We start from the raw sequence: 18,564 nt of genomic DNA, 5'->3' as shown, positions 1-18,564 counted from the left end.
CAAAAAAAATCATAGATTTGTCAATTCAGAAAAAAATGAAATGAATGAATGACCTCATTGGACAACTGTACCATGCTTCACAGTTAAAAAACCATTTTTCACATACATTACCTCATGTGAAAATATCTGCTTTTCCTCGTGGGTCCTCTAGGCTAGGGCACAGGCCTCTAGGATTCTAATCTATCCTCTGCCTCTAGTCTACAATCCACACTAACACTACAAATTTTTCCTAAAATGTAAGTCAAACAGTATTATTTCCCTACTTAAAATTCCAAACTGCCTCCCAAAGTCTTCAGGGTAAAATTTTAAACCCCTTCAATCATCACCCCTCCCTCAGTGATCTCATCTTGGCCTTCCCTTTGTTGCTTCTTCCCTCATTATTTTATCATACATCCCATCCCATGCCCAGCCACATGAATATCGTGCTTTCTAGAACACACCATTGTCCTTCATAATTGCTCCTTCATACATCTTTCCTTTCTGTGAACACCCTGTCCCCACTTCTCTTCGTAATTACTTTTACTTCAGCATAAAACAAACTTAGCTCATGTGTTACTTTCTCTGAGCCCACAGTTTAGTTAGACGACCCAGACCCTCCTCTAAGCTCTATTTGTACATCCACAGGAACAAACTAGAGTGAACTACTGGCTTGTCTGGCAACACTGAAAGCTCCAATGGGCAGCACTATGTTCTTTCTGCATCTGAATACCCAGGAAATTGCCTGCACAGATGAAACATCAGTAAAATGTCTACTGAAATGACTATGGAATCCCACATTGTCCATCCCCACAACACATGCCAACTATACTAGTTTAATGAACAGCTTTACCTTTGAAACATCTATGAAAAAAGTATATATGGAGGAAATGAATGCCAATGGCTTTTTAAAATATTAAACCATTTTTAAAAATTAAATTGATTTTTAAAAAATATTAAACCATCATTCTAATCTGATTAAACTTATTTTGAAGACTAAGGAACAATTTATATAATAATCAAAGAATAATTTGAAAATATAAGAAAAAAAACTATCTTTGTCTACATATAACTTCCCAAGACTACTCTCATGAAATTCTGTATTACTTTCTAAGTGTTATTGAAGAGCCCATTATTAGGCACTGTGTTTGGAAAGGTACCTGTCAATCTCAGCATACCAAATCTCCCAAATCTTAATTTATGTGACCCTGTAAATTAACCTTAATCAATCCAACAAATTTATGATAAGAAGTAGGCCATAAGTAATGAAGATTCCAAATACTGATTAATATAATATTCAATTAGAGACAACAATCAGCCAGTTATCTCCCTAAAACTCCATATCATAAGGCACCTTCCACATGTATACACTCACGCCAATATTACTTTCAGGCTGTGGGCAGGAGCAACAGGTTGGGAAAGGAGATGTACCAGTGCTCCTGTAAGAGCTGAGCTGACCTCTGCATTGGCACACAAGCCAATGAAGCCAAAGATATGCAACAGAAACTGTTCTAGCGCGCCCCCACTGGGAATGCAACTGACACTGCAGGTATCAGGTTATTTAATATTTAAAAAGACAGATACACTTTAGAAACCAAATGGGAGGGGAAAAAAGCAATTAATCTGCACCTCCAATAAAAACTACAAAAAACAGCTCACCAATTTGGCATACCCCAAGAAACTCACCTGGTCTCTTGTTTCAGCCTCCTGAATCTGAATTCCTTGTAACTGTTTTTCATAATTGGAACACATATCACAACGTCTACCAAGTTTATTGCCAGCATTATGTACCTGAAGGGCACCAAAATACCTCTTTTCAGGTAGAGCAAAATAATTCTACACCACATACTTGAGGCACACATGTATAGTCTTACCTATGCTACTCAAAATAGAACATGGAGTAAACAATTTCTTTAGGGACTTAGGGCAAGAAGTTAAAGCACAGGATAGGATTCTAAAAAGTCATAAGCTCCAACACAGGTACAATAAGAAAACATGGGACCCAACTTTATCACCAAGAGCTAAAGGCCACAAAACACAACATTTGAGGAAAACATGAGGCAAGCAAAAGGTACTACACTGGGGCACTCACAATTTCAATTAATACTACCCACCAAGAGCAGGATTGTGATGGACAGCAACCAGTGCCAATTAACTATTTCAATAGCTCCAGTCACAAAGTAGGTATGAAACTATTGAGTATCACCTTTTCACATATTTTGCATGAGACAAAGGAGAACAATTTCTTTCAGGCCTAGTAAGCTGTTCCACATACTGATCAACAGCTTTAAAGAGAAGTAGTCCTGAGTAAAAAAAAAGCTGGAAGTCAGAAAACCTGGATTCTAAACCAGGTTTTGCTTTTAACTCAAAGGGGAAACATGAACAACTCATTTGACCTTTCTGAGCCAGTTTCCTCATCTGTAAATTGGGAACAATCATGCCCTGATTGCCTTGTTATTATCGCAAAGCTCAAAAAGATGAGGTATGTGAAAGAGCTTTGTAATCTGTAAAGCACTATGCAAATACACATTTAAGCTTTTATCTCCTAATCTTACTTCTGAGTTTGCAAATACTATTAGGAGGAAAATTAATCCCATTAAAGGTTGCCTTCTTTTCTCTCCCATTATTTTCCATCCTCTCCTTAAACTCACTTTCAGCATCAACTGCTGACAACCATTTGCACTTTAGATCTCAAGGAAAGATGAAAGGAGTATGAATCTTGGAATACACTGAGATTATAGAAAACCGCAAAGCAAACCAAATTCAGCACTGTAACTTAAACTCATGCTCTTCAGGCAGACTGCTCCAACTTCAGATGTGTGACTTTAGGTAGAGGAGTTCACATTAAATGCTGCCAGCTAATAGTTCTCTTCTCATAGTCACCTGAACGGTCAAAGTTGACCAGGACAAAAGGCAGAAAATACAGTTAACATCCCCTTGCTGGCAACATGTGCATGCACTGACTCCAGGGACTCTCTTGAATGAGCAATAAATTCCAGAACAACCCAGTTAAGTAAGCAACAGGAAAACAATTTAGGAAGATCACTCACCTCTTTCTGCAGGAGATTCCATTCCGTCTCACTGACTAATCGATAACCGCTAGGGGACACATAAGCACTTTCCATCCCTTGGGTGACACTGGAGAGGAGGGATGCCGTCTCTTCCTGTTCTGGTGTCATAGCTTTGATTGCTCTTTCCTGATCTTTGGTTAACATAAACCCACTTGGCATTTGCAGTGACCCAAGGGAGGCAGTATCAAAGTTCTCAGACACTGAATCTGCTCCTACCAATGGTCCAAAATCCGATTCATCCAGGTTTCCAGCAGATTTTGCTTTGTAGTTATAGCCTAAAGCTTTGGATTGCAGGGAACCTGAGGTTCCCAAGCTGTCTGTAGACTGTGCTCTCCTGAGTCCATCTTTAAACATATCATTTTCCGATTTACTGAATGGGTCTCCAGATGGCAACAGTAAGTCTGCATCTAAGGAATGAACTGAACCATGGGTGCTGTCTAGATGCTCCTGAAATGTGAAAATACATACTGCCAAATTAGACAATTATCTGAATTTCCAAAGAGAAAAAATACCATATATTGAAAGCATTTTGCCACACATTACACATGATAACCATTAGCATGCTATCTCCATACAGTCACTGAATAAACATTTACTGAGCATCTTCTACACACTGGGCTCTAAACCAAAATCAGGATACAACTGTAAGTAATCTCTGATGCTTACAGTATCATGAAAAAAATAAACAAGTAAACAGGCTATTAGACTATCCTATTTAATAAAACAATCAAAAATAAACCTAAGAAGAAAAACTCCTGGACCAGATGGCTTCACCACTGAATTTTAACAAACATTTAGTAAAGACCTAAATGCCCACCCACCTTAAACTTTTCCAAAATGGACAAGAGGAGGGAATACATCCAAACTCATTCTATGAGGCCAGCATCACTGTAATACAAAAACCAGGCAAAGACACCACAAAAAAAGAAATTACAGACCAATATCCCTGATCAACATAGATGCAAAAATACTCAACAAAATATTAGCAAAACAAATTTAAAAAATACATTCATCATGATCAAGTAGGATTTATTCCAGGGATGCAAGGATGGTACATTAGAAAATCCATCAACATCATACACCAAATCAACAAAAAGGACAAAAATTACATGATCATCTCCACAGATGCTGAAAAAGCATTTGACAAAATTCAACATCCATTCATGATAAAAGCTCTCAACAAAATGAGTATAGAGGGCAAGTACCTCAACATAATAAAGGACATATATGACAAACCCACAGCCAACATCATACTTAACAGTGAAAAGATGAAAGCTTTTCCTTTGAGATCAAGAACAAGACAAGGATGCCCACACCCACCCCCCTTTTATTCAACATAGTACTGGAGGTCCCAGCCACGACAATCAGACAACAAAAAGAAATAAAAGGCATCCAGATTGGTAAGGAAGAAATTAAACTATCACTGTTTGCAGATGACATAACACTGTCCATAAAAACCCTAAAGAATACACCCCAAAACTACTAAAACTAATAATAGAATTCAGCAAAGTTGCAGGATAGAAAATCAACACACAGAAATCTATTGTGTTCCTATATACTTCCAATGAACTAGCAGAAAGAGAAATCAGAAAAACAATTTCATTGACAATTACATCAAAAAGAATAAAATACCTAGGAATACACCTAACCAAGGAGGTGAAAGACCTATAAACTGAAAACTACAAGACACTCATGAGAGAAATTAGAGACGCCAATAAGTGGAAATACATCCTGTGCTCATGGATAGGAAGAATTAATATTGTCAAAATGGCCATCCTGCCTAAAGCAATTTACAGATTCAACACTATTCCTACCAAAATACCAACAAATACCTACCAAAATACTTCAACGAACTAGAACAAATAGTTCTAAAATTCATATGGAACCACAAAAGACCCCGAATAGCCAAAGCAATCCTGAGCAGGAAGAATAAAGCTGGGGGGATTATGCTCCCCAACTTCAAGCTCTACTGCAAAGCCACAGAAATCAAGACAATTTGGTACTGGCACAAGAACAGACCCATAGACCAGTGGAAAAGAATAGAGAGCCCAGATATAAACCCAAGCATATATAGTCAACTAATATATGATAAAGGAGCCATGGACATAGAAGGGGGAAATAACAGCTTCTTCAACAACTGGTGTTGGCAAAACTGGACAGCTACATGTAAGAGAATGAAACTGGATTATTGTCTAATTCCATACATAAAAGTTAACTCAAAATGGAATAAAGACCTGAATGTAAGTCATGAAACCATCAAACTCAGAGAAGAAAACATAGGCAAAAATCTCTTAAATATAAACATGAGCAACTTTTTCATGAACACATCTCCTCAGGCAAGGGAAACAAAAGCAAAAATGAACAAATGGGACTACATCAAACTAAAAAGATTCTGTACAGCAAGGGACAGCATCAGTAGAACAAAAAGGCAACCTACAGTATGGGAGAATATATCTTAAATGACATATCTGACAAGGGGTTAACATCCAAAATATATGAAGAACTCACATGCCTCAACAACCAAAAAGCAAATAACCTGATTAAAAAATGGGTGGAGGACATGAATAGACAATTGTCCAAAGAAGAAATCCAAAAGGCCAACAGGCACATGAAAAGATGCTCCACATCACTAACTATCAGGAAAATGTAAATTAAAACCACAATGAGATATTGCTTCACACCAGTTAGGATAGCCAACATCCAACAGACAAGGAACAACAAATGCTGGCGAGGAGGCAGAGAAAGGGGAACCCTCCTACACTGCTGGTGGGAATGTAAGCTAGTTCAACCATGTGGAAAGCAATATGGAGGTTCTTCCAAAAACTAAAAATATTTAATACCATTTGACCAAGGAATTCCACTCCAGGGTATTTACCCAAAGAAAATAAGATTCCAGATTCAAAAAGACATATGCACCCCTATGTTTATCACAGCACTATTTACAATAGCCAAGATGTGGAAGCAACCTATATCCATAAGTAGATGAATGGATAAAGAAGAGGTGGTACATATACACAATGGAATACTATTCAGCCATAAGAAGAAAACAGATCTTGCCATTTCCAACAACATGGATGGAGCTAGAGGGTATTATGCTCAGTGAAATAAGCCAGGAGGAGAAAGACAAGTACCAAATGATTTCCCTCATTTGTGGAGTATAACAATGAAGCAAAACTGAAGAAACAAAATAGCAGCAGACTCACAGACTCCAAGAAGGGATTAGTGGTTACCAAAGGGGAGGGGTGGGGGGGGAGGGGGAAGTGGATTGAGGGGTATTATGATTGGCACACATGGTTGGGGGGGGTCACAAGGAAGACAGTGTAGCACAGAGAAGATAAGTAGTGACTGTGGCATCTTACTACACTGATGGACAGTGACTGCAATGGGGTGTGTGGAGGACTTGATAATATGGGTGAATGTAGTAATCACTACATTTTTCATGTGAAACCTTCATAAGAGTGTATATAAATGACACCTTCATAAAAAAAAAAGAAAGAAAAAGTGGTGCAGCACAATCCTAAAGTCAAAAAGCACACCAGTGCCATTCCACAATCCAGTTACAGTAATTGGGAAAATTAGAAAATAAGTAAAATGTAGCCAATTTTTCTTGAAACTAAATTTATTCAATTAAATGGACTAGCCTTTATTTTGAGAGAATATCTTTTCTACTTTTTGTTGATAAGTGTACTTTTTATCATCTGGAAGAAGACCAGAAATGCAGTATATTTTTAATATTTTAAAAATATCCTTAATTGGTATAATAAAAGTTAACAACTTTTACGTTAATTCTTCCATTTCTGCCTTTTTAAAGAGTTTTTTCATCTGAGCAGATAGCTGAGGAACACAAATCTGGTATATTAAGCTAACTAAACAAAAGTCTCAAATAAGTATCCTAATAAAAACTAGAATGAGAACCTTTTATTTTCACTTACAAAGGAGCCTAACACTGAAGAGGGAAGGGGATAGAGCAAGAAAAACTGGAGGGCCATTTAAAAAATACCAGACTACCATCCTGATAGTAGTAAAGGAACATATACTTACTTCTAGGGGAAGTGTAAACTATATGGTTTTCTGTAAGATAATTCAACATCATGCTCTAGCACCTTAAAAATGTTATACCCCTAAAAACTCAACAGTTCTTTTCTCAAGAACTTACATTATGGAAATAATCAGATTAAGTCTATAATTATTTTTGTATAAGGATGAATTATATATAAGAGCATTACAGCATTACTTAGAATAATGAAAACTTTTACTAGTAAAAAATGGAACTACATCAGACTGTTCAAGTTCAGTTGACAATATCCACCATATCATAGATAAGTTTTCACAAATGCCTAAGGTGCCTAACTGGTTTTCTCGGTTTCACTGGAGATGGCTGGTAATTACAGATATGCTTTGGTTATGTAACTATACTCCTATTATGTTAATGTGTGTGTGCAATTTAAGTAGTAGCTTAAAACCTATACATGCTGAAGTTACTCTACAAGAAGATATGTCAAAGAAATAATCAATCTTCCCATGTTTTCTTCCGCCTGCTACTTCTATAGCTTTTCTTCTTCCTTCCTAATTACAACCCTTAAATAGAATTCGTGCCTCATATCAAATTTAGCAAGTATCATAATTCTTCCAAGTGGTAAAGATACCTCAAGACAAATGCTGGGCATAGAAGCCACAGGGCATAAATATGCAAAGAAGTAAAAAGATAACCTTTTCAAACAATAAGGCTTCTCTCTCACTTACCAACTTTACATTTCCCTGTATGGCCCCGGAAGATGACTGGTTAGCCAGAGACGGGTAAGATTCCTCAAGGGAGGAACAACCTAAGACAGGCACAGTCGCAGGGGGGCCATCAGGTGAGAAATTGGGGATCAACAGAGGTGAGGCTTAGAACCTCACCCCCCCTGTTCTGAGAGAAATCTTCTGCATACGTGGATGTTTTATTGCCCTGGTCTAGCTTGGATTAACACATAGTCTACAGGCACACACCTGATCATCTACATTTGCTCTCTTGCAACACTAAACTCTGTTTTCTACCTTTATCTTGTATCTACCTACCACTTCAGCATTTTATTAAAAATAATAATAATAAAGAGAGAAATGTGGTATCCACATATAAATCAAGTATAAAAACCAAATGAGTATTCATATTTGAACTGACTGTTTATAGTTCATAATGCATGAGCAAAACCGAAAGTTTCTGTGATGACTGCCCTTGTACTGTTCACTATGTAACTTATTCATTATGTAAGAATTTGTTCTCCATGTAAGAACTTGTTTGTTATACCTCAGAAGATTGGAGACTGACGAAAATTAGGCTTGGGGTGGTTTAATGATTGTGCATTGAGCATTGACTCCCCTATACAGAATTTTATTGTCGTTAACAACCATTTGATCAATAAATATGAGAGATGCCCTCACAAAAAAAAAAAAAAAAAAAAAAAGGACAGACTTCCAATGGTAAAATAAATAAGTAACCGGGATATAATGTATAGCATAAGGAATATAGTCAAGATATTGTAACAGCTTGGTAGGGTGATAGCTGGAACCTAGAATTATGTATATAAATGTTCTACCACTGTGTTGTACACTTGAAACTAATGTAATGTAATACTGTGCGTCAACTACCCTTCAATAAAAAATAATTATTTTAAGAAAAAAAAAATGGAACTACATCAAACTAAAAAGGTTTTGTACAGCAACGGACACCATCAGCAGAACAAAAAGGCATTCTACAGTATGGGAGAATATATTTGTAAATGACATATCTGACAAGGGGTTAACATCCAAAATATATAAAGAACTCACACACCTCAACACCCAAAAAGCAAACAACCCAATTAAAAAATGGGTGGAGGATATGAACAGACAATTGTCCAAAGAAGAAATTCAGATGGCCAACAGGCACATGAAAAGATGCTCCACACTGCTAATTATCAGGGAAATGCAAATTAAAACCACAATGAGATATCACGTCATACCAGTTAGGATGGCCAGTATCGAAAAGACTAACAACAAATGCTGGTGAGGATGCAGAGAAAAGGGAACCCTCCTACACTGCTGGTGGGAATGTAAACTAGTTCAACCATTGTAGAAAGCAATATGGAGATTCCTCAAAAAACTAAAAAGAGAAATACCATTTAACCCGGAATTCTACTCCTAGGAATTTACCCAAAGAATACAAGTTCTCAGATTCAAAAAGACATATGCGCCCCTATGTTTATTGCAGCACTATTTACAATAGCCAAGATATGGAAGCAACCTAAGTGTCCATCAGTAGATGAATGGATAAAGAAGAGGTGGTACATATACACAATGGAATACTATTCAGCCATAAGAAGAAAACAAATCCTACCATTTGCAACAACATGGATGGAGCTAGAGGGTATTATGATCAGTGAAATAAGCCAGGTGGAGAAAGACAAGTACCTAATGATTTCCCTCATTTGTGGAGTATAATAAGGAAGCAAAACTGAAGGAACAAAACAGCAACAGACTCACAGATTCCAAGAAGGGACTAGCGGTTACCAAAGGGGGGTGGGGAGGAGGGTGGAGAGGGAGAGAGAAGGGGATCATTGAGGGGTATTATGTTTAGTACACATGGTGTGGGGGGGTCCCAGGGAAGACAGTGTAGTACAGAGGATGCAAATAGTGATCTGTGGCATCTTACTATACTGTTGGGCAGTGACTGCAGTGGGGTATGGGGAGACATGATAATATGGGTGAATGTAATAACCACTGTTTTTTCATGTGAAACCTTCATAAGAGTGTGTATCACTAATACCTTAGTAAAATAAAAATGGAATCAACTGACTATCTATTAGTGTATTAATCATGTTTTCTGCTTTCTGTATTTTTTATGATGTTTTTGACATTCTGAGGACCTTGCTAGCCAGGGAGAGACTGTTCCCCCAAGATAGCTAACTCCTAGAAATAATAAACAACTTGCCTATCAACAAATCTCTCATATACAAACCAACCAATCTCAAGTCTACCCCCCACCCCTGCAACAACGAAGTCCTTTATCTAACTTTTATATGCCAAGCCAGTATTTCCCCTTTCCTAAAGCAACTCCGGGCCAGGTACTAGAAAACTTAACAGGCTCTATGTCCCAAAGCTTGTTGAATTATTCAAAACTAGCCAGTCCTATGCTGTTTACCTTGCCCTACTTTGCTTTTCCCCTTGAGGACCCCAATAATGGCTGTGGTTCATGTCTTCCCCTTGCTCCTGCTTCTGCCTCATGACCAACTCTGGTGCTTCTCCATGTGGCTCTGCATGCTGTGCCATGACTCTCATTGTTAGGAGGACTGTAACATTAAACTTTTCTTTCAATGATGACCTTTCTGTGGTATCACCCAGTCACCTTTGTAGATTAAAATCTAGGCACAAATCAGTTAGTAGGGGATAAAGGAATTTTGGTACATTTACATGCTGAAATACTGTCAGCCATTAAATGTATTTTTTGGGGAAAAACATTTATGAATGTTCCAAAACCTTTAAAGAGAGATTTAAGTGGAAAAAAATGTACATAAAACATTACATAAAGTTACAATCTGCAATATGTTTAAAAAGTGCAAAAAAAACCCCACATACATGTTAACTCTGGAAAAGAAAAAGGAAAAAGAGGGAAAGGAGAGGTACATATCAGAATGTTAGTGGTGGTTCTCTCTGGGCAGCAGAATTACCTACCAATTATTTTTGTTTTGTATGCCCTCTCTATGTACTTTCCAAATGTTCCATAATGAGCATGTATTATTATAGTGAGGAGAGTACATTCTAAGCATCAGGTTAAAGAAGAGATAATGTTCTACAAATTCAGGTGTCTTTAGTAATAAATCTACATCTCCAAAGCATTCCGTTAACTTTAAACCAACCAACTAACGTAAATCATCATGACTGTCAATGTAAAACAGATTTATTCAAATTACAAACTATCAGATCTGAAAGTTAAAGGATATTTCAAATATCGGGAAATAATGTTATGTACAACATATAGGATAGATTTGTTAAGACAGAATCAAAAATAAGAAAAATGCTTCATTACAAATCACAACAAATCTCCCTTTCCTGTTTTCCTGCTAAAATTTTTTTTTTTTAGTTTGAAACTTTTTCAAACATTCCTGGACACAGGACTGCATGATGCACAAACCACAGAATATTTGGCAATATGCAAAAATTGAGACAGTCTCCTAGGAGTCTAACTATTAAAAAACTGCATAGCAGAATCAGGTCAACCAGTTCTCAGTATTATGATCCAAAACAAAGAATGTAGAAAAACAATTACATCATACTTTTCAATGTCCACTAGGATTTTTTTAAAACTCTCTTTAAACATCAAACAATCCATAAACATGGAAATACAAGCCACCAGGAAATAGAATGTACATGGCTTAGTGTAAATCTGCAAACTAAATAGAAATATGGTATCTTTTAAAGTGGGAATGGACCCTTATCCAATTTAACTAAAACTGATTCTCCAGGCTGGGAAAGGAGGTTGGGGCAGGGAGTGAATATGAAATTCTGAACAGCAGGGATGTTATAAACAAGGCATCTGAGCACAGACAGTTAAGTAGAAAAAAAGGTCTGGCTGTGATTAGCAGAGAGCACTGTAAGGCTTGAAGGGTCAATCAACTGTGAAGGCCCTTGCCAAATTAGGGACCTTCATTTTATCCTAAAGCAATAACAGAAACATTTCCTTCACTAAGGAGGAGATATCTTCATGAGTCTTGAAGGATGAATTGGTTTTCAATGCTCAAAAAGACAGGGGGAGGTAAGCATTCCAGGTGAAGAAACCAATGTGCAAGGTGGAGAGTACAGCACAAGATGACAAACGTGGTTAAACGTGGCATATTATGAAGGGCACTGGTTGTCTGAGTAAGGAACTTCTACTTAATGTATGTAACGGGAGTCAGTGGTGGTGAGTAGGGGAGTGTCCTGACTGCAGCGGCACCTAAGAAAAATGAATATGACAGTAATGCTGAGGGTGCAGTAGAGTAGGAAAGGCTGAAGACAGGAAATGTAATGCACAGAACCTTGTCACATCATGGGTGAGAGGTAACAAAGCCATCAGGAACATCACTTTTCACTATCCACCTCCGGGTCTCTCTATTCTACCCCTTCCCAATACATAGTGTTCTACCCCACCATTCACAATCTGCCAAACCTCACCCACTGTTCTCAGGGCTTAAGATCTAATACTTGTTAATACTCAAATACATGCTATAGGGAGTTAAGGGTTTCAATACTTTAGATAATCTCTTTTAAACAAAAAGCTCTGAGTATTAGCAACATTTATTAATCATATCAAAAAATATTTTACAGATATTAAGTTTTCTTCTAATATTTTAATTTTGGAACCACTGGAAAAAAGAATACCTAACTGTTTCAGACATGGTGAGAGAAACTGCAACATGTTTCAATTACCTATAATACTGTAAAAACAACTGAAAATATTATCATTTCATCTAATTTTCAGCTAATAGCTATGCACTTCCCATGTATGAAAAGCTAATAATGGTGTAACTAACAATATTAAGTTAATAACTGTATAGACAGTGATTTTAAATGACTGATTCACTATACCTCTTCATTTGATAGAGGGGCTAAAGATTCTTCGTGAGTTAAAGCACACACTACTGGCACTTTTATTTCTTCCTCAGCATCTGGTTTTTTGTGATCCTTTCTCTTATTAAGTCTTTGTTGTTCATCTTCCTCCTAAAAGTTAGAAAAAAAAATATATATATATATATATATATTACCCAGGTAATCTATACTTACTGATTCATATAGTTCATTAAACATTCAAAACAAATATAAAAAGAAAAGAGCTTTATGGTAAGAGAAAACTGGACACTTAAGTTTATTTGTTTTGTAATCAAATCTAAGGACACATGGTCACACCAAACTATTTAAATACTATAGGAACAAAGTATGAACCCTGGTATAAGGAAGAAATCAAGAAACCGCTTCCAAGAAGGGTATATTATGAGAAAGGAAAAACAAAAGAAAGCCAACCACCCTCTCTTCTTCATATGATCCAAGAAAGAAAATTTACATAGAACATTCCTTCAGAGTACTGTAGAAAACAAAAAGGAAAAAGTTATGGCATTACACATCCATTAGAATTATGGGCAAATTTATATGAAATGCAAAAGGAATAACTGAAGTTGATAAACTAATTCACTCAACAAAGATGAATTCTTAAGATATCTTCAATGCCCCCCCAAAACAGTCTAGTAGGGAGCGACAAATGCCACGGTCCATTTCTATACAAGTATGCACAAGATTCTACAGGAGATAAAACTATTATTTCATCTGAGGGGGCTAGAAAAGGGAGCCCAAAGGTGACACTTGAACGGGATCTTGAAGAATCAGTAAGATGGGTTTGCCAACTGCCAGAGAGGAGACAAGCACAGGTTCCAGGGAGAAAGGAAGCATATACAAAAGCACAAGGACTCGAAAGAGCAGGTATATGGGGGACACCACATTATCTATAACTGAGAGGAGGGCAGACACATGAGAAGTGAGGTACATGGAGAAGGGGTAGTGATTAATGCTTATACTCTGGAATCAGAGATTGGTTCAAACCTCACATCTGCCAAAATCCTGACATTATTTGAAGAGTTTTTGTTTTTGGTTTATTTAAGAACTGCATGAGAGGAGGGGCGGACGATGGCGGCGTGAGTAGAGCAGCGGAAATCTCCTCCCAAAACAACATATATCTATGAAAATATAACAAAGACAAGCCTTCCTAGAATAAAGACCAGAGGACACAGGACAATATCCAGTCCACATCCGCACCTGAGAGAACCCAGCGCCTCGCGAAGTGGGTAAGATACAAGCCCCGGCCCGGCGGGAGCCGAGCGCCCATCCCCCGAGCTCCCGGCGGGAGAAGAATAGGCAGAGCGGGAGGGAGACGGAGCACAGGGCTGCCGAACACCCAGCCCCAGCCATCCGGGCCAGAGTGCAGGGCCCTCGATACTAGGAAAACAGGGCAGCAAGAACAGTGAGCAGGCACTGGAGGCCGGGTGTCGGAGGACATAAGAAAAGCGCGCAACCATTTTCTTTTTTTTTTTTTTTTTTTTGCTTTATTGCTGTTTTGTTTTGGCGAGCGCTTTTTAGAAGTCTTAAAGGGATAGGGACCCCAATACTAGGGAAACAGGGCAGCAAGACCGGTGAGCAGAGGCCCGAGGCTGGCACCGGAGAATAAAGACAAACGAGCGACCACCTTTTTTTTTTTTTAATTAAAAAAAATTTTTTTTATTACTTTTTTTTTTTTTTTTGGTGGTCGTTGTTTTGTTTTGGCGGGTGCTTTTTGGAAGTCTAAAAGGGGCAGGTCGGGACACAATCTAGAGGGAGGGAATCCAGGGATCTCTGGGCACCCTAACCCCTGGGCTGCAGGGAGCAGGGAGGCCCCTTACAGAGATAAATAGCCTCCCAGCCGCTCCTGCTCCAACGCGACTCCACCATTTTGGAGTAGCTGCCCGAGCCAGGCCACGCCCACAGCAACAGCGGAGATTAACTCCATAGCAGCCGGGCAGGAAGCACAAACCCTGTCTGTGCGCAGCTGCGCAGCATAAGCCACTAGAGGTCGCTGTTCTCCCAGGCGAGGAGGGCCACAAACCAACAAGAAAGGAAGTCCTTCCAGCCGTCACTCGTCCCAGCTCTGCAAACTATTCCTATCACCATGAAAAGGCAAAGCTACAGGCAGACAAAGATCACAGAGACAACACCAGAGAAGGAGACAGACCTAACCAGTCTTCCTGACAAAGAATTCAAAATAAGAATCATAAACATGCTGACAGAGATGCAGAGAAATACGCAAGAGAAATGGGATGAAGTCCGGAGGGAGATCACAGATGCCAGAAAGGAGATCGCAGAAATGAAACAAACTCTGGAAGGGTTTATAAGCAGAATGGATAGGATGCAAGAGGCCATTGATGGAATTGAAATCAGAGAACAGGAACGCATAGAAGCTGACATAGAGAGAGACAAAAGGATCTCCAGGAATGAAACAATATTAAGAGAACTGTGTGACCAATCCAAAAGGAACAATATCCGTATTATAGGGGTCCCAGAAGAAGAAGAGAGAGGAAAAGAGATGGAAAGTATCTTAGAAGAAATAATTGCTGAAAACTTCCCCAAACTGGGGGAGGAAATAATCAAACAGACCACGGAAATACACAGAACCCCGAACAGAAAGGATCCAAGAAGGACAACACCAAGACACATAATAATTAAAATGGCAAAGATCAAGGACAAGGAAAGAGTGTTAAAGGCAGCTAGAGAGAAAAAGGTCACCTATAAAGGGAAACCCATCAGGCTAATATCAGATTTCTCAACAGAAACCCTACAGGCCAGAAGAGAATGGCATGATATACTTAATACGATGAAACAGAAGAGCCTTGAACCAAGGATACTGTATCCAGCACGACTATCATTCAAATATGACGGTGGGATTAGACAATTCCCAGACAAACAAAACCTGAGGGAATTTGCTTTCCACAAACCACCTCTACAGAACATCTTACAGGGACTGCTCTAGATGGGAGCACTCCTAGAAAGAGCACAGCACAAAACACCCAACATATGAAGAATCGAGGAGGAGGAACAAGAAGGGAGAGAAGAAAAGAATCTCCAGACAGTGTATATAACAGCTCAATAAGTGAGCTAAGTTAGGCAGTAAGGTACTAAAGAGGCTAACCTTGAACCTTTGGTAACCACGAATTTAAAGCCTGCAATGGCAATAAGTACATATCTTTCAATAGTCACCCTAAATGTTAATGGGTTGAATGCACCAATCAAAAGACACAGAGTAACAGAATGGATAAAAAAGCAAGACCCATCTATATGCTGCTTACAAGAAACTCACCTCAAACCCAAAGACAGGTACAGACTAAAAGTCAAGGGATGGAAAAACATATTTCAAGCAAACAACAGTGAGAAGAAAGCAGGGGTTGCAGTACTAATATCAGACAAAATAGACTTCAAAACAAAGAAAGTAACAAGAGATAGAGAAGGACACTACATAATGATAAAGGGCTCAGTCAAACAAGAGGATATAACCATTCTAAATATATATGCACCCAACACAGGAGCACCAGCATATGTGAAACTAATACTAACAGAACTAAAGGGGGAAATAGACTGCAATGCATTCATTCTAGGAGACTTCAACACACCACTCACCCCAAAGGATAGATCCACCAGGCAGAAAATAAGTAACGACACGGAAGCACTGAACAACACAGTAGAGCAGATGGACCTAATAGACATCTATAGAACTCTACATCCAAAAGCAACAGGATATACATTCTTCTCAAGTGCACATGGAACATTCTCCAGAATAGACCACATACTAGGCCACAAAAAGAGCCTCAGAAAATTCCAAAAGATTGAAATCCTACCAACCAACTTTTCAGACCACAAAGGCATAAAACTAGAAATAAACTGTACAAAGAAAGCAAAGAGGCTCACAAACACATGGAGGCTTAACAACACGCTCCTAAATAATCAATGGATCAATGACCAAATCAAAATGGAGATCCAGCAATATATGGAAACAAATGACAACAACAACACTAAGCCCCAACTTCTGTGGGACACAGCAAAAGCAGTCTTAAGAGGAAAGTATATAGCACTCCAAGCATATTTAAAAAAGGAAGAGCAATCCCAAATGAACGGTCTAATGTCACAACTATCAAAATTGGAAAAAGAAGAGCAGATGAGGCCTAAGGTCAGCAGAAGGAGGGACATAATAAAGATCAGAGAAGAAATAAATAAAATTGAGAAGAATAAAACAATAGCAAAAATCAATGAAACCAAGAGCTGGTTCTTTGAGAAAATAAACAAAATAGATAAGCCTCTAGCCAGACTTATTAAGAAGAAAAGAGAGTCAACACCAATCAACAGTATCAGAAACGAGAAAGGAAAAATTACGACGGACCCCACAGAAATACAAAGAATTATTAGAGAATACTATGAAAACCTATATGCTAACAAGCTGGGAAACCTAGGAGAAATGGACAACTTCCTAGAAAAATACAACCTTCCAAGATTGACCCAGGAAGAAACAGAAAATCTAAACAGACCAATTACCAGCAATGAAATTGAAGCGGTAATCAAAAAACTACCAAAGAACAAAACCCCCGGGCCAGATGGATTTACCTCGGAATTTTATCAGACATACAGGGAAGACATAATACCCATTCTCCTTAAAGTTTTCCAAAAAATAGAGGAGGAGGGGATACTCCCAAACTCATTCTATGAAGCTAACATCACCCTAATACCAAAACCAGGAAAAGACCCCACCAAAAAGGAAAACTACAGACCAATATCCCTGATGAACGTAGATGCAAAAATACTCAACAAAATATTAGCAAACCGAATTTAAAAATACATCAAAAGGATCATACACCATGACCAAGTGGGATTCATCCCAGGGATGCAAGGATGGTACAACATTCGAAAGTCCATCAACATCATCCACCACATCAACAAAAAGAAAGACAAAAACCACATGATCATCTCCATAGATGCTGAAAAAGCATTTAACAAAGTTCAACATCCATTCATGTTAAAAACTCTCAGCAAAATGGGAATAGAGGGCAAGTACCTCAACATAATAAAGGCCATCTATGATAAACCCACAGCCAACATTATATTGAACAGCGAGAAGCTGAAAGCATTTCCTCTGAGATCGGGAACTAGACAGGGATGCCCACTCTCTCCACTGTTATTTAACATAGTACTGGAGGTCCTAGCCACGGCAATCAGACAAAACAAAGAAATACAAGGAATCCAGATTGGTAAAGAAGAAGTCAAACTGTCACTATTTGCAGATGACATGATACTGTACATAAAAAACCCTAAAGACTCCACCCCAAAACTACTAGAACTGATATCAGAATACAGCAAAGTTGCAGGATACAAAATCAACACACAGAAATCTGTGGCTTTCCTATATACCAACAATGAACCAACAGAAAGAGAAATCAGGAAAACAACTCCATTCACAATTGCATCAAAAAAAATAAAATACCTAGGAATAAACCTAACCAAAGAAGTGAAAGACTTATACTCTGAAAACTACAAGTCACTCTTAAGAGAAATTAAAGGGGACACTAACAGATGGAAACTCATCCCATGCTTGTGGCTAGGAAGAATTAATATCGTCAAAATGGCCATCCTGCCCAAAGCAATATACAGATTTGATGCAATCCCTATGAAACTACCAGCAACATTCTTCAATGAACTGGAACAAATAATTCAAAAATTCATATGGAAACACCAAAGACCCCGAATAGCCAAAGCAATCCTGAGAAAGAAGAATAAAGTAGGGGGCATCTCACTCCCCAACTTCAAGCTCTACTATAAAGCCATAGTAATCAAGACAATTTGGTACTGGCACAAGAACAGAGCCACAGACCAATGGAACAGACTAGAGAATCCAGACATTAACCCAGACATATATGGTCAATTAATATTTGATAAAGGAGCCATGGACATACAATGGCGA

The 18,564-nt window shown here is 38.3% G+C and overlaps 1 protein-coding gene across 4 annotated transcripts in view; it reads right to left on the bottom strand.

Annotated features, from left to right (window-relative positions):
• Window positions 1-18,564, bottom strand: part of RABEP1 (rabaptin, RAB GTPase binding effector protein 1) — a 278,399-nt gene that overhangs the window by 164,494 nt on the left and 95,341 nt on the right. For 3 of the 4 annotated variants that reach the window (XM_057500995.1, XM_036895970.2, XM_036895972.2), the window contains exons 8-10: window positions 12,630-12,761; window positions 3,027-3,494; window positions 1,663-1,767 (exon numbers count right to left, since the gene is read on the bottom strand). In XM_057500995.1, coding sequence (XP_057356978.1) covers window positions 1,663-1,767; window positions 3,027-3,494; window positions 12,630-12,761 — 705 coding nt within the window. The remainder of the gene's footprint in view (window positions 1-1,662; window positions 1,768-3,026; window positions 3,495-12,629; window positions 12,762-18,564) is intronic. The other variant, XM_036895973.2, reaches the window with a different exon arrangement.

This window comes from Manis pentadactyla, chromosome 4, assembly GCF_030020395.1.
Source record: "Manis pentadactyla isolate mManPen7 chromosome 4, mManPen7.hap1, whole genome shotgun sequence".
Classification (NCBI taxonomy): domain Eukaryota; kingdom Metazoa; phylum Chordata; class Mammalia; order Pholidota; family Manidae; genus Manis; species Manis pentadactyla.
This window is presented reverse-complemented; position numbering and strand designations above follow the sequence as displayed.